At 35.5% G+C, this 14,528-nt stretch overlaps 2 protein-coding genes across 2 annotated transcripts; one reads left to right on the forward strand and one right to left on the reverse strand.

The window, feature by feature from the left end:
• The first annotated feature begins 1,342 nt into the window (after nucleotides 1–1,342).
• On the forward strand, nucleotides 1,343–2,358 carry LOC107795717 (protein SENESCENCE-ASSOCIATED GENE 21, mitochondrial-like). The gene is made up of 2 exons (XM_016618395.2): nucleotides 1,343–1,571; nucleotides 1,963–2,358. The coding sequence occupies exons 1-2, from the start codon at nucleotides 1,498–1,500 to the stop codon at nucleotides 2,183–2,185; spliced, it is 297 nt and encodes a 98-aa protein (XP_016473881.1). The 5' UTR covers nucleotides 1,343–1,497; the 3' UTR covers nucleotides 2,186–2,358.
• Nucleotides 2,359–5,372: 3,014 nt separating this feature from the next.
• On the reverse strand, nucleotides 5,373–10,010 carry LOC107795716 (uncharacterized protein At5g01610-like). Its single transcript, XM_075237881.1, has 2 exons — nucleotides 9,278–10,010; nucleotides 5,373–5,592 (listed from the first exon to the last, which is right to left on the reverse strand). The coding sequence occupies exon 1, from the start codon at nucleotides 9,842–9,844 to the stop codon at nucleotides 9,314–9,316; it is 531 nt and encodes a 176-aa protein (XP_075093982.1). The 5' UTR covers nucleotides 9,845–10,010; the 3' UTR covers nucleotides 5,373–5,592; nucleotides 9,278–9,313.
• Nucleotides 10,011–14,528: the final 4,518 nt, after the last annotated feature.

Consider the following 14,528-nt stretch of genomic DNA (forward strand, 5'->3'; position numbering starts at 1 on the left):
CATCATTAAATAAAAATATAAGTTTTCCAAAATACATTATGGCAACAACTATAATAACTAGCAAAAATAAAAATGTCAATCAACTAGATGAGATGTCGATTGTCAAATTATTTTGTGAAAGTAAAATCCTTCTTATTTTGACTCCATAAAACTCCATAAAAGATGATAGTAATACATACTAAAATATTTTAACACAAGATGGCTTTTCACCACACATGTTTGTTGTCATGTTCTTTATATATTTAAAGACTAAAAGCTTCTTCTCATTCCTACGGTAGAAAGCTACAACAAAACACAAGTTCTTATAATTCAATCTGTAAATGAATGCACATCACAATCTTCCTTACCCGCTTTGTTTATATAAATAATTAAAATGCAATAGTGATAATAAAACATACTCTATATGGTATGAATTAGCTAAACAAGTGATATTTTATAAGATATAAGTTGCATGAATTTAACAATGTTTATTTTTAGTCGTGTAGAGAAGCCTATGTATGAACAAGGATTAATTTTACTTCCCCACCTAGCTACTCTAGGTTGGGGGTAGGCCCTGGGGCAGAAGTTATAAACACATTTCCATACTTTGTATTTGGAGTACTTCATTTAATTTCTTCTTCAGTATTGGACTTTGGCGGCATTTATCGTGCACTTCTGGGACTTGAGACACTTGAAAATCTTTTTCCTTCTTTGGTTATGTCGGAAAAGATTGAAATTATTTATTGTATTGTACTTATTTTACTGTTTTATTTTTTTTCATCTTTCTCTTCTTTATTGGGATGTTACGTGTGAAACACGTACATAGAAATTAGTTTATCAAAATACACGTATTAGAATTAGAATTGCTAGTAATCATTTAGAATTTTAGATAGTAGGCCACATTAAAAATTAGCTTTAACTTATACTAACATGTATTATTATAGTAGTATTATTTTTTATACAATTAAAGTATTTTAATATGTTGTATCAAATAGTAAATTTCTATTTTTAAATTATTAATATCACTTTTTATATACAAGTAATTATAATCAATTGTGTTTATATTATATATACAGTTATCACAAAAAAAACTATAAACTCATATTTTATTGATGTAACTGGTAGCGATTTTTCTTATTTTTAAGATCATAAATTTCACTTTTTATGAAGATCTTTTGGGTGATATACAGTGTAATTCTTTTTTAATATTGATCATGTAATAACTTAAACTCTATAATAATTATAGAGGCCTGCATTCACCGGCCAAGTGTCAATGCAGGAGAGGACCTGTGGCCCCACTTAAAACCCTAGTCCAAGACTCTTCTCCTCCATCTCTATATATACCTCCTCCTCCTCTCCCCATTACTCCTCTCGTATATATGTTGTAACCCTAGAATAACCAGAGAGTCGAAGTTAGAGAATTTTAGTTCGCCGCTGCGGAATCTCCACAATCAATTCCTTCCGCTGCTGCGTTCTTCCTTTGAAATTCTTTTGCTCCGACTCTAACCGTTTGAAAAAATGGCTCGCTCTTTCTCTAACACCAAGGTCCTTTCTGCTTTCGTCTCCGACTCTGTTTCTGCTTTTCTTAGCAGGTAATGACCGTAACAATCTTTTATCCATTGGATAAAAGAACTAAGTATATGAATGTTCCGATCCCTTTTCCCCTGTATAAAACAGAGTCCATCCGATGTTTTTAAATTAATGAGCGTGAATCGGGCTGCACTCTTTATACTTTTTATGTTAGTATATAAATATATAAGCGTTTTTCGTATAAATCTATATACTAAATTTTTTCTCAACTACATAAACATGTATCGTATCCGAGTGAATACTTTGTTGCATTCACAGCATAATTATAAAATTAGGCAGAACGAAAACAGGGGATAGGAGGAGTCGAGTTTTTGATAATTTCGGTGATTTTGCTGTTATGCCTTTTTTCAGTCGATGTGATTGAGATGTTTTTTTTGACATGTGTATGTGTAGGCGTGGATACGCAGCGGGATCGCAAGGGGTGGTTTCGGGCGGTGCAAAAGGAGGAGTGCCAAGGAGCAACATGATGATGAATAAAAGTGGAGAGGAATCAGTGAAGACATCATGGGTGCCAGATCCAGTGACTGGTTACTATAGGCCAGAGGGAGTTGCCAATGAAATTGATGCTGCTGAGCTTCGAAAGATGCTCTTGAAGCACAAACCTAGAAACAACTGAAAAGCCATTGGATTAAAAGCAAAGCTGTGCCTTTATCAGAAAAAAATTGTGAAATCTACTCATCGATGCTTACTGCTTTTTAAAATTGTAAGCTTAATATTGTTATCCTATCTCTATCTTTTATTTATGGAAAATTAATAACTTATGAAAGGAAAAGTTTTAGTAGTGTTAAATTCCGGGTCTTAGCTATTTAGTTTTTGAATTGAGTCTTGAGTGAACAATCTGAACGATTTGACTGGAAAATTGGGATATAGTCTTTAAACTAAGTCAATATTATTTTTTTGTCGATGATCAAATTACACAACCTTTAGCTAAACAATAAAAAAAACTTTCAATAGAACTATAATTTTATAAATCAAAATAAAATAACAAAAAAACAACATTAAGTGTTTTACCAATAATGGCAAGAATAAAATAAAATCAAAGGAAAGGGAGAGTCGAGAGGATTTGTAATTTGTAGAGAGCTTTTGTATTTTTATAGGTTTGACTTTTAAATTATAAAATTTATTTAAGAAATAACTTTTAGGTACAAAATTACTTTTAAGATTAATTGTTTATTTCTACAAAAAATTTAAAATTTAGGAGTTATTTTATTAGAAAATTTTTTAGATTGAAAAAGAATTAAATACACGTTGCTTTGAACAACTGTGTTAAGTGTACTTTGAACATCCTGAATCGTTGGATTGCTTCACTCAACTGTGTTATATGTTAAGAGGGTTCAAAATATAATAAATAACTATATAAAATAGTAATAGTATTTAATTTATATACGCAATATAATTTTTCATCGAAAAGCATACCCTTTAACCCTTGGCATAAGGTGGTTACGCCACTGTATAGTAACATTTTTCGGCGTTCGTGTGTTAAAATGGTCTATAAAAGCTGTATAAATCATGTTCTTTTCCTTTATTTTGTCTTCTGCATTTACTAACGTAACAGTAATAGGAAGAGCCCAAGACTATTTAACGGATATAAATGTGAGCGGCTGAGCGCACGACTAGTGCTTTCGTGTGAATATGAAGGTGTATTTCATTTTAACTTTCTGTGTGAATTTTATTACATTCATTTGTGGGATGTCTCATAATATTTGATAACTGGAAAAAAGAACATCTGTTACAACTTTTTTAATCATATCTTAGTACTCCATATTTTATTATTATCCCTAATATAATGTAATAAGTCGAACGACATCTTAAACTTAATCAAGAACAATACAAAATAGAACAGGATTTTTTACTCCAACGGGAGGACCCGAGGAATTGATGTAATCATTTTTCGTATTTGAATTTGGAAGCAGGTCAATGGGGTATATAGGAAAATAAATAAAGCGTCATCCGCACCATTCATTCTTCCGTATCATCTGAATTCGCATGCTAATCATTCACTTGTTTCACTGATTGGTTTATACATAGAATTTCAATATATTATAGGACCATTAGTGCAGGCAAACAAAAACAAACGGAGAATGTTTATAAGCAACCAATGTTTACACCAAATTGATGAGTGTAACTCATGTTTTTTTCATAGACACTTATCACTTCTTCACGTTTGTTTTATATACTTTTGCTTTAATTTCTGATTACTAGATTTTTTTTATTTGGTGTGCTCCATTGTAAGACCCTTTGTATATTATATGCCCCTTCACTTTTTAGGTGTATATTAATTAAAGGCTGTGATAAGCCTATTGACTTGACTTAATCATCGAAAGCACTAATAACGTCTGAAATGCTGCTGTTGCTTACGCAAAGGTTAAAGGGTTAAAGTCTATGATTAGCCATAGAACAAAGCAAGTAAAGTACTTTAGCTCTTTTTTGTTCTTTGTGGACTTCGCTCTTCTTGACCCAATCAGCTAAGAGGTCCACACCTTTGTTGCATAGAATTGGGAGCAGATTATCTTTCAAAGCAGTATTTGTGTTCAGGTTCAGGCCCCTTCTTGGAAAAAAGTTTACTCATGCGGTCTGTTTATACCACTTAATCATAGCCTAGTAATATATTGATGTTAAAATACATTAATAAAGCTTTGGTTAAATCATACTTTCTCCGGTCCACTTTAATTGATTTTTTGGCCTTTTTTGTGCTCTATAATATTTGATTTTTCAGATATCAAGAAGTAATTGACTTTTTTTCCAAAGTTGCCATTGGAATAAAGAGTATATGGGCTATGAGTAATTGTTATATTTCTTGTGAACAAATTAAGGTTAATATGGTTAATTTTATTATTAATTAATATTAAAAGGTGAATTCTTTAATATACGTGAAAATATTTAAAAAAAATTTAATTAAAGTGGACCGGAAGGAGTAGTAAGATAAGGAAGGAAAGCGTATCGTAAACAGCAACAGTTATAACGAAAGCAAACCTAAGAAGAATCAAGAATAGATTCCGTCGTCTACATGTAAGCATTGCTAATATTTCTTGAACCATAAACCCCCATTAACTGTTTCTAACGAAATTCACAGTAGTAATCCTAAAGTAGCCCTCCATTGTCCTCTAGCAAATTGATAAAGTATTCGATGGCCTCCATTTGCTAATGGAATAGAATTAAAGGGGGGGAAAAACAAGGTCCTCTAATCAACAAGAGAAATGTTCTGTCATTTTCATTGTGCTTAATCATGTGTTTATCTCGTGTGACAAGAGTGACAATAGAATCACGCCAGAAAGGGCAAATACAACGAACATAGCCTGAGGAAAAAACAAATGGAACATAGGGAAGCATGAGAGGCACTACTTCTTTACGTTAAGTCTTAGAATATAGATGATACCACTTACTAATAGCCGTTTCACCAAATTTCTAAAGAATTACTCTAATTTATATTTGGCTAATCAATTGTGCTTTTGGACAACAATTAGTGTTTGACCAAACTTTTAACAATTTAAGTATTACTTTTTTCAGCTTCTCAAAAATAACTTATGCTTCTACTCAAACACAGCCGGAAAAGCCTGTCCAAACAGGCTATAAGTTGAGTTAAGATGCATTGCATATTTTTATGATATGACGAAGAATTCTAGTGCGCGTCACCTTCCTTTTCCAAGTTAGCTTCTCACTTTTTGACTTTTTGGCCTCTGATTTAACAGAATACGAGGAATAGAAAGCTTTTAAGAAAGCAAACGAGACAAACATACGCGTGATTCATACTGGGTGACGAACCAATTTCGCAGTCCTAAAACGTGGAAAAGATCGCATTGTAAACAGCAATTTCAAGAAGATTGTCTATTCATGTCAGAGTAAAGATGCAGTAGTAAATACTTTCATTTTTAAAAAAACATAAAAACAATGTAAATGAACACTGGAATTTTCGACTTTCAGTTTTGCGTTGTAACTCAGATGAGGAGGAAGCAGGACAATGACCACTTCAGGCTTTCTGTCCACTGCACAATGTTTACATGATCTTTGTAATGAGTTGCAAGTCTGCAAGCACTCGAAAAATAGAGTCATATATTAGATATTTTCCTTCTTATTTTCGAGGCAATGCAGAAGTTAAATACATTATAAAGTGCTACAGAACCTCATTACTGAAAACCTGAAAAGTTACACTACGGAAGAGAAGGAGAGAGGACGGAGAGAATAAGCAGATCTTACGGCAGCAGGTCTCACACACACACACACAATGTACTATACAAGTACATAACATTTTCGCCAAAGGAATTAGACCTCAAATCACTGTTTGAATAAACAGAGCCCTCGGCGTCCACAAACTCTGTCCCTCTTCAAATCTCCATTCTATTTTTTTGCTGTCTTACATTTGCAATTTGAGACCTTATTCAAGTTTTCACGGGACTGGACGGTGCTCTCACTTACATTTTGACCTGAAATCACCACTTATGGTGGCCCTTCTAAGTTTACTTTACCATATTCTTAATTCTGCTTTCCACGTAGAGATTAGACATATATAAACGGACATAAATCGCCAGACAATACAGATATTCATGCAACTGATATCATGGGTACATGCAGTCTCTCTCTCTCTCTCTCTCTCTCCCGGTGGCTGCCATATTCTTATTATTATTTTCATGCAAAAGCTTAGCCAACTACATTCACCTCAATTTCTTGATGGCATTAGGTATGCTAATAGCTTCATACGCAAAACTGAAGAGCATTCTATGGAAAGTCAGTGCTGATCAACGCGCTAATGCATGTGTGAGAATCAGCTCAGTGGAAAGATGCATGAAGGATATTTAAGCTTTACCCACAACCCCCTTCCACGGCAATGAGGGGGACAACAAGCTCAATAGATCACAACACTTTTTTAATTCAAACTAAGAAGCAGGAAGTGTTTAAATTGCTTGAGTTACCGCTTTATCTTTGATCCAAACAAAAAAGAAAGTAAATTTCTTTCAAATTCTCACCATGATAAAACGCAATTCATCAATAACAACAACATACCCAGTGTAATCCCATATTGTGTAATCCCATATTGTAGGGTCCGGGGTGGGTAAAGTATACGCAAACCTTAACCCTACCTTGTGGGGATAGAGAGATTGTTTCCGAAAGATCCTCAGCTCAAGAAAACAAACAGGAGAACGGTAATAAGAAGGTCATGTCGGAAATACAAAAGATAAAAACATTAACAACAAAAGCAAAGCATTAATATAACCAAGCAAGGGGAACAACATATTCTACTGGACACCACAAATAAGAGAACACTAAAATGATAATACTAGTGCTGGTATGTAAAACAAAAACAAACAACCAAAATAAACGTAACAGATACGAAGTCCTAAACTCGACGACCTACTAACCCTCAACCCTAATCTTCGACCTTCATAACTTCCCATTTAGGGTCATGTCATCAGTAAGCTGGAGACATTCCATGTCCTGTCTTATCACTTCTCCCCACTACTTTTTCGGCCTGCTTCTACCTTTTCTCAGACCCATAATAGTCAACTTCTCACATCTTCTCACTAGGGCATCTGTGCATCTCTTCTTCGCATGCCCGTACCACCTTAGCCTCGTTTCCCTCATCTTTTCATCCACAGGGGCCACTCCCACCCAATCCCGGATAACTTCGTTCTTAACCATATCTCTCCTAGTATGCCCAGACATCCCCTCAGTATCCTCATCTCACTATTTTCATCTTCTGAGCATGAGAGTTCTTGACTGGCCAACACTCCGTCTCATAAAACGCCATTAATCAAGGATTAAAAATTGTTGAGTTACAGCTATTTTTTAGACTGAAAGGCTCTTTTTTCTTATGATTGGAAAGAAATGAAACGGGAAGATTTAAACCAATTGAAAGGATGCCCTTTGGTCATAGTTCTACTGTTTTCTGTTATGAAGAAGATGCCATGTGGACCATGAACATTCATTTATTTTTGTACGAGAGGTTTTCTAAGTGCTTTTTCTAATCAGGGAGGTTTTCTAAGTGTTTCAGCTAATATTTTTTTTGACAAGGAAGTGTTTCAGCTAATATAGAGTCATGGGACAACATAATTCAATTGAAATAACTCTCTAACCACCAAAAGAAAGACAACCTTCTGTAGACCTGTCAAATTTTCCTGGGACAATCTTCTGTCAGTTATTAGCATATACATGGTACAATATGCCTACACCTATATGGACACATACATGATACGTTCTTGTAACTCGCACACTGGGTCAACACAGAACACCCCCCCCCCCCGACCTTACGGTTTCCACCAGTTAAAATGTGACCTACTACTACCATCCTTAAAAAATCTTAAACAATTGGACCATGGTTTTTCTACAAAACCAGACAACATATAATTTTCTTATTAATCTTTGTGTCTTACTAACAAAGAAAGGGCATGGTTTGCGTATATTCTATCTATCATCGAAGAAAATTGTAGAGATCAAGCTCTTTTTTTTGTTCATTTTCCTTATCTTTATTCTATCAAGTTGGATTCTTTCGTTTAATTTCAGGCCGCTACATATTTAGGCATTGACCTTGTTAGAGAATTGCCATAATCCACAGAAGTTTACAGAAAGTCATTACAGAGCACAACCATGGCATCACTATCAGCTTCAATGCTTACACTACTACAGATGACTTTGAGGGCAAGCAAACAAAGCTTCATAGATCATTTTCACAGATTTATGAAAAAAATCCTAAAGGGTTATCTGCTGAAGAATTGAGCACCTTCATACCAGCATACAGAAGCAGATACCTCACAGAAAGACACTCAAAACTGAAAGCGATCAATTATCTAATGATAAACACTCTTAACGCAAAATCAGCAATTCCCATCACTGTTCCTCAGCAAGACATGTGCTTTCGTACTTGTGGTGGGTGTTTTTTTTTTTTTTTTTTTTTTGGGGGCGGGGGTTGGAAGGAGGAAAGGGTCTATTTTTCTTTAAAAGTGGCGGACCGCCAGAACGAGACAGTCATGCGCTTCTTTTTTTTTTTTTTTTTTTGATGACCGAGAAATCCGTCTGGGGCCGATCCTTTGGACCAACCGCAGCCTTCGAAACTCGGTGGATAATGGGCCCGCCCCTCTACCCTTCTCCACTTAAATACCAAGCTTTGCTTTGCATGGTGTGGGGGCTTGAACCTGTGACCTAAGACACAAATCCACCACCCTTTACCACTTGAGCTAGGCCCTGGGGGCAAAAGAAACAAGAAAGTGTACGGAGTTACCCTGATTTCCAACAGGCGATAGACAAAATGAAATCGCTTTTTCAGGTACACAACTAAAAAGAGGTCATCATAGAATAGTATTGGATGGTAGATTAAAACACTGATCAGATTTATTTTAAGCCATGTCTATCTGCGGATGGATGAATCAAAAGTTTCCAACAGACCATCTCTATTTTCTGATAAGTAGGTTTGGCATCACAATTGGTAACACGCGGTATTCAACTGGCAGAAGACAGTTTTAGCTAGTTAATTGAATATCAGAAGCTAAAAAGAAAATACTTCAATTGTAACAATGTCACACATCAAATAGCCTAAAACATACCAATTTTCATGAAATTTCTAGTGCTCCACCACAAACTGATACTAAGCATCGAAGAAAAATAACTTGTGTTCATCGTTGACTTTTCCCTCATAAATGACCAACCAACCAAAAATTAAGAACAAACGAGCAAATAATCATCACAAAAAAGAAGGAACTATTCAAAGCCAGGAACTAACCTCTTTCAGCAAACTCAATAATCCTTTGATATGCAGCTAAACCGAAGAGACAAGATGATTGCTTCGAATCTTTTGAATTTTCACATTACTATTGCAGTCCAGTCCACATCCACATTGTGGACAAACCAAGAAATTGTCAAGTGAAAAGCTTGCAGAAGCAATCCCAACAGAAAACTCAAGATTATCACCATTTTTAACGACTTCCACAATGTTAAGCCACAAAAATAATATTTTTACACTAACACCAGATAAGCTCGTGAGCTTATTTTTAGCTATGTACCCACTGATCCTTGATTTATACCTCAGTTGATAAGAACCTTCTAGAGAGAAACTGCAGGAGCCGTTAAGGTATGCGTTAAATCTTCCGGTGGTTTTATCGAGATCGTAGCCGGTGATGCCTTTCGGGAGAATTCCGACGGGGAAGCCGTAAGACTCGAGTAGGTCGTAAGCGGTGAGGGAAGAGTTACCGTTGACGGCGGCAGCGGTGATTAACGGCGGTAGCGTTGTGAGGAGGGAGACTAAGAGGGGGAACGCGAGAGTGACGGTGATTTGACGAGTAGTAGACATCGATTCGTCGTAGAAAGGATGTTCAGATGCAATTTCTCCGATGATGCGCCGGCGATGTTTGTATTTATATATGATTTTGGGAAAGTTTGGCAGAAGTTTTGTTTTTTAAAAAATAATTTTTCTGGGTAGTTGATGAGAGAGAGACATTATTTGGGTCAATGCCAAACTAGTCTAGATGTCTTGCACAACATTTTTGATTAGGTATTGAATTTAATTTTATGTACTCGAAAGATAAATTATAAGATAAAATCCTCTGATTTGTTATAATAAGACAATCAATATCACAACCAATCAATTAAGTTGTCGTGTTCTGTTTTAAAAGGCGTTTCTGGGGCGAGTCCCGGGCGAGGCGTACCAAAAATGCTCTGGGGCGATGGTGTGGGGCGAAAGTCTTTAAGAGGCGTACGCCCCGCAATTTGGGGCGTATGCTCGGGCGTTCGGGGCGTACACCCGGGCGTTCAAGGCGTATTTTTTTTAGTAAGGAGTAAACTCTAGAGACTTTTTCAAATTAAAATAAAATTTATTGAATTAGTCATTCATATAATACCCAAATTCTCAAAAGTCAGTTTGGTAATTACTCAAAAGGTTTAAAAAAGAACTCAAAAGTATTAAATTTAAAAGTAAAGACCTTTTTTTATTGATTTAAGCCCTAATTCATGGTTTTTCCAATTTGTTATCTTGTCCGCTAGTCTGCTAATATCTCCCAAAACCAAAAAATATTTAATTTTTTTTACAAATACAAAGAGAACTACATTTTTCTTCATAACAGCAAATTCAAAGTTCAAATTGCAGATTAATCATCATTTTTGTTCCTCCATATAGAAAACTCTGTTCTTTTAGACTCAAATTTTTTGTGCTTGTAAGTAACGTATAATAGATTATGTTGATTAGCTTTTTGTGGGGATGGAGCACACATATATATAGTTTTTTTAATTTTTATGCAATTTTACCTGTTTATAAATATTAACTGTCATTATATTATTTTATAAAATATTAAAAATTAAATACCTATGGGACTTACGCCCTACTGAGGTATATGTAAAACGCCCCGTCTTACGCCCACGCCTTTTAAAACACTGGTCGTGTTTGCAAACTCACTTGTAGGCCGTAGCACTTACCTAATTAATGTACAGCTTCACTTCATTCAATCGCTTAATTATAGTAACTTAATATTATTTTTTAGAAATATTGAGTGCTTGTATATAAACTTGTCTACCGTTGGTATTAAAGGAAGAATTGCGAGGATCAACAAAAAATAGAGTAGCCTCCCTAGAACCAGACAATATTTACCAAGGTTTGACTATTATAGTCTATTATTTTAACACAACAAATATTTATTTATCCATATTATTCAAATATGTAAATTTATTTTAAATTAAAAAATATTTAAATTCAAAACAAAAAAAGAAAAATTATATGTTTTGGCCCTCCAAATATAAAAACCCAGTATTTTAATAGTGAACTTTTAAGTAACTCTTTTAGTTATAGTTTCTTATTAAAATTCTTATAGAGATTATAATAATTATTTATTTGCCACGTGGATGTATAAATATATATTACTTTAAGAAGTACACATTTAGGAATTAAAAGATATAAGGGATGTGAATTGAAATATTATATAAGTGGCTAATTTTTCAACTCTTCTTATATTGATAACTTTGGTTACAATTATTAAATGAGGAGGAGTGGGCCAAGCCCATTCTCTTATGGCTGCCACGTTTTAGTGACCTAGTAGAAAATTAGCTTAATGTTATAAAATAAAAGCAACTTAGTAAAACATGAACAAGATATGTTGTTATGAAATAAAAGCAATTTAGTAAAACATGAACAAGAAATGGAGATAGAGAGAAGGAAAAGATTTTCTTCTTCAATTATGTATATTTTCCTATCTATTACAAGACCTTTATATAGGCATGAAAAGTGAAGAAAAATATGTCATTAAATATGTCATTAAGCATTTGAGAAGATCATGGAGAAAAATATGTCATTAAATATGTCCACCATAATTTAATTTTTCTTATAACACTTAATTAATTTTTCTCGATTTTTGAAACGAAGCAGCAAAGTACTCTAGGGATTTCTACTGGAGAGGCAAACCGTGTAGTTATATTAGTCGGGCATTGTGATTAATCAATTATGATATGTTTTGAATGTGAAATATACTGCAAATATGTTTTGACAAAAAAGAAGAAGTGTAATGATGGCTCAATAATGAGCCATGATGTGATATTAATTAGGAAGCATAATGATGATGCAATGATGGGTAATAACTATTTAGAAGTAAAAGTTTGAGAAATCAGTTATGCATATGTGCAGATTCTCGAGTTGTTCGAATCTTACATATATTGTCTCCGTTTTATAATCTATTTGTACGTTGGCGGATTCACATTTTAAATCATATGGATTCAACTTTTAAAGTTTTTAATATTGAATCTATTATATTTTTATAGTTATGAGTTCATATCTATTATTTTTTATAATTTTAATAAAATTTTACACATAAATTTTTATTCCGCATAAAAAATTATGGGTTCAGTTGAACCTGGTGATACTAGTATACTGGATATGTATAATGAACATTAAGTTTAGATTGAGATATTGGGATATGTCTTTACTTTTAAAAAATAGGGATTTAATAGGTAGAATATTAAGATACAACTCTAAGTTTGTAAGTTAGGGATATTAAGATTTGACCCTAACTAGCATCATTGATATAATTAATTAATATTTTGGATAGATTGAGCCATTTGTAATCACCCGATCAGTCATTTTGTGTATTGAGCCCCGTTTTTCCTTTTGAAGCTTCTCGTACATGTATGTGTAGCTTTATGACTTGCAGGGATAGTTGATTTCGTTTTGGGAAAGTTTTGGAATGATTTGGACCATTTGGTTCTTGGTTTAGAGCTTAAGTTGAAAATATTGACATAGGTTTGACTTGTGTGAAAACGGCCGTGGAATGGTGTTTTGATGGCTCCGATAGGTTCGTATTGTAATTTTAGACTTGGGCGTATGCCCGGAATTAAATTTGGAGGCTCCTAGATTGATTTGACTTGTTTTGCCGAAAGTTGGCCATCGGGTTCAGATTATGGCCATCGGGTTCAAATTTTGGTTTTGAGACTTGGAATAGGTCCGTTTTGTTATTTGGAGCTTGTCTGCAAAATTTGGTATAATTCAGAGTTGGTCTGACGGGAAACAGACGCTTGGTTGTGATTCTAGAGATTTTTGAGTTTTCTTTTGAATTTCATGTGTTTTGATATCCGATTCGTGGTTCCGGATGTTATTTTGGAATTCTTATTGCGCGAGCAAGTTCGTATGATATTTTTAGACTTGTGTGGATGTTTGGTGTGGAGCCCCCGAGGGCTCGGGTGAGTTCGACATGCTTCGGATTGGCCTGAACTCATTGTTAGGTTGTTAGTGTGCTGATGCTCCAGTTATCGCAATAGCGAGCATCAGCCTCGCAATTGTGAAGTAGGCAGGAAGGGCACATGTATCGCATTTGCGATGCCTTACTCGCAATTGCGAAGAAAGGCTTGGGTTGGGTAACGTCGCATTTGTGGAAGGGGCAGACTTCGCAAATGCAAAAATTAATGTCGCATTTGCGACTTCCCCTGTCTTGTGAGGTGCCACATTTGTGAGGGTTCGCAATTACGAACCAATTGTGACTTCTGCACCTGAACAAAAGGGCTGGAAAAGATGGGACTTATGTCATGGGGCCGTTTTTCTGGGAGCCCGTGAGGACAACAAGATAGCGTGACTATTACTCTTGCTTCAGTCCTAACCAAGAAATAAGTACAATGTCGTGCTTGAACCAAGGCAATCACACAAACTCAAAGGTTGGAAGATAATGAAATGAAAGACAGACAAAGATTGGAGGCCAAGGCCAATTTTCGTGTTTAATTCATATACAAAAGAAGGAAATACAAGTAAAGAGATATGCCCTCTAACAAGGCATATACATGTCTATATATACAATGAATGTTTACAGGCATCTAGGTTGGATGTGGACCCGTCCAGCTGTGGTGCACTGTTTTGTGCTGGCATCATGTGATTTCCAGGTAGGTGTTGGCAGCCCATGTGCCAATGGTCTTGTCCAGTTGTTGTGCCCCAGTTCTTGCTGGCAGATAGTTGCCTCCATGTTCGCCCAGACAAGCTGTGGTCCTACCCAGTTGTGCAGCACATGCCTTTGCTGGCAGTGAGATGCTTCCATGATTGTCCTGGCAGGCTGTGGTCCTGCCCAGTTGTGCTGCATGTGACTTTGATGTTAGAGGGTGGCCTACGTGAGGCCCCGGACAGCCTGTCGGATTGTTGCCTCCATGTGCAAAGACCTTCTGGTCTTTGGTAGCCAAGTTTGGCTCGGATTGTAGCCCTTTAGGTGGCAAATTTGGTCTAAACATATGTGGGTGGTACACACTCCCCCACTTGAAATGGCGACGACCACGGTGCCAGTTCAAGTACTTGATCTTTGAACGGCCACAACGTCTCATATTTTTCCCACGATGCCTCCTCTGGCGGTTGCCCCTTCTAACGGACAAGAAATTGGGCGCTTGAATTTCCCCAACCTACTCCTTGTATCATCCGATGGTTGATAATGGCCTCGACTTTCTTGTCGACGACCAAAGGGGTTATGAAAACATTTGGTCGACTGGATTGCCTCCACCCTATATCACCCTTGTCTCTACAAGGT

Source organism: Nicotiana tabacum, chromosome 19, assembly GCF_000715075.1.
Source record: "Nicotiana tabacum cultivar K326 chromosome 19, ASM71507v2, whole genome shotgun sequence".
In the NCBI taxonomy this organism is placed as follows: domain Eukaryota; kingdom Viridiplantae; phylum Streptophyta; class Magnoliopsida; order Solanales; family Solanaceae; genus Nicotiana; species Nicotiana tabacum.

Coding starts and splice junctions, on each gene's coding strand:
- LOC107795716 (XM_075237881.1), bottom strand. CDS start 9,844: ATGTCTACTACTCGTCAAATCACCGTCACTCTCGCGTTCCCCCTCTTA.
- LOC107795717 (XM_016618395.2), top strand. CDS start 1,498: ATGGCTCGCTCTTTCTCTAACACCAAGGTCCTTTCTGCTTTCGTCTCC. Junction 1,572..1,962: donor GTTTCTGCTTTTCTTAGCAG/GTAATGACCGTA, acceptor GTGTATGTGTAG/GCGTGGATACGCAGCGGGAT.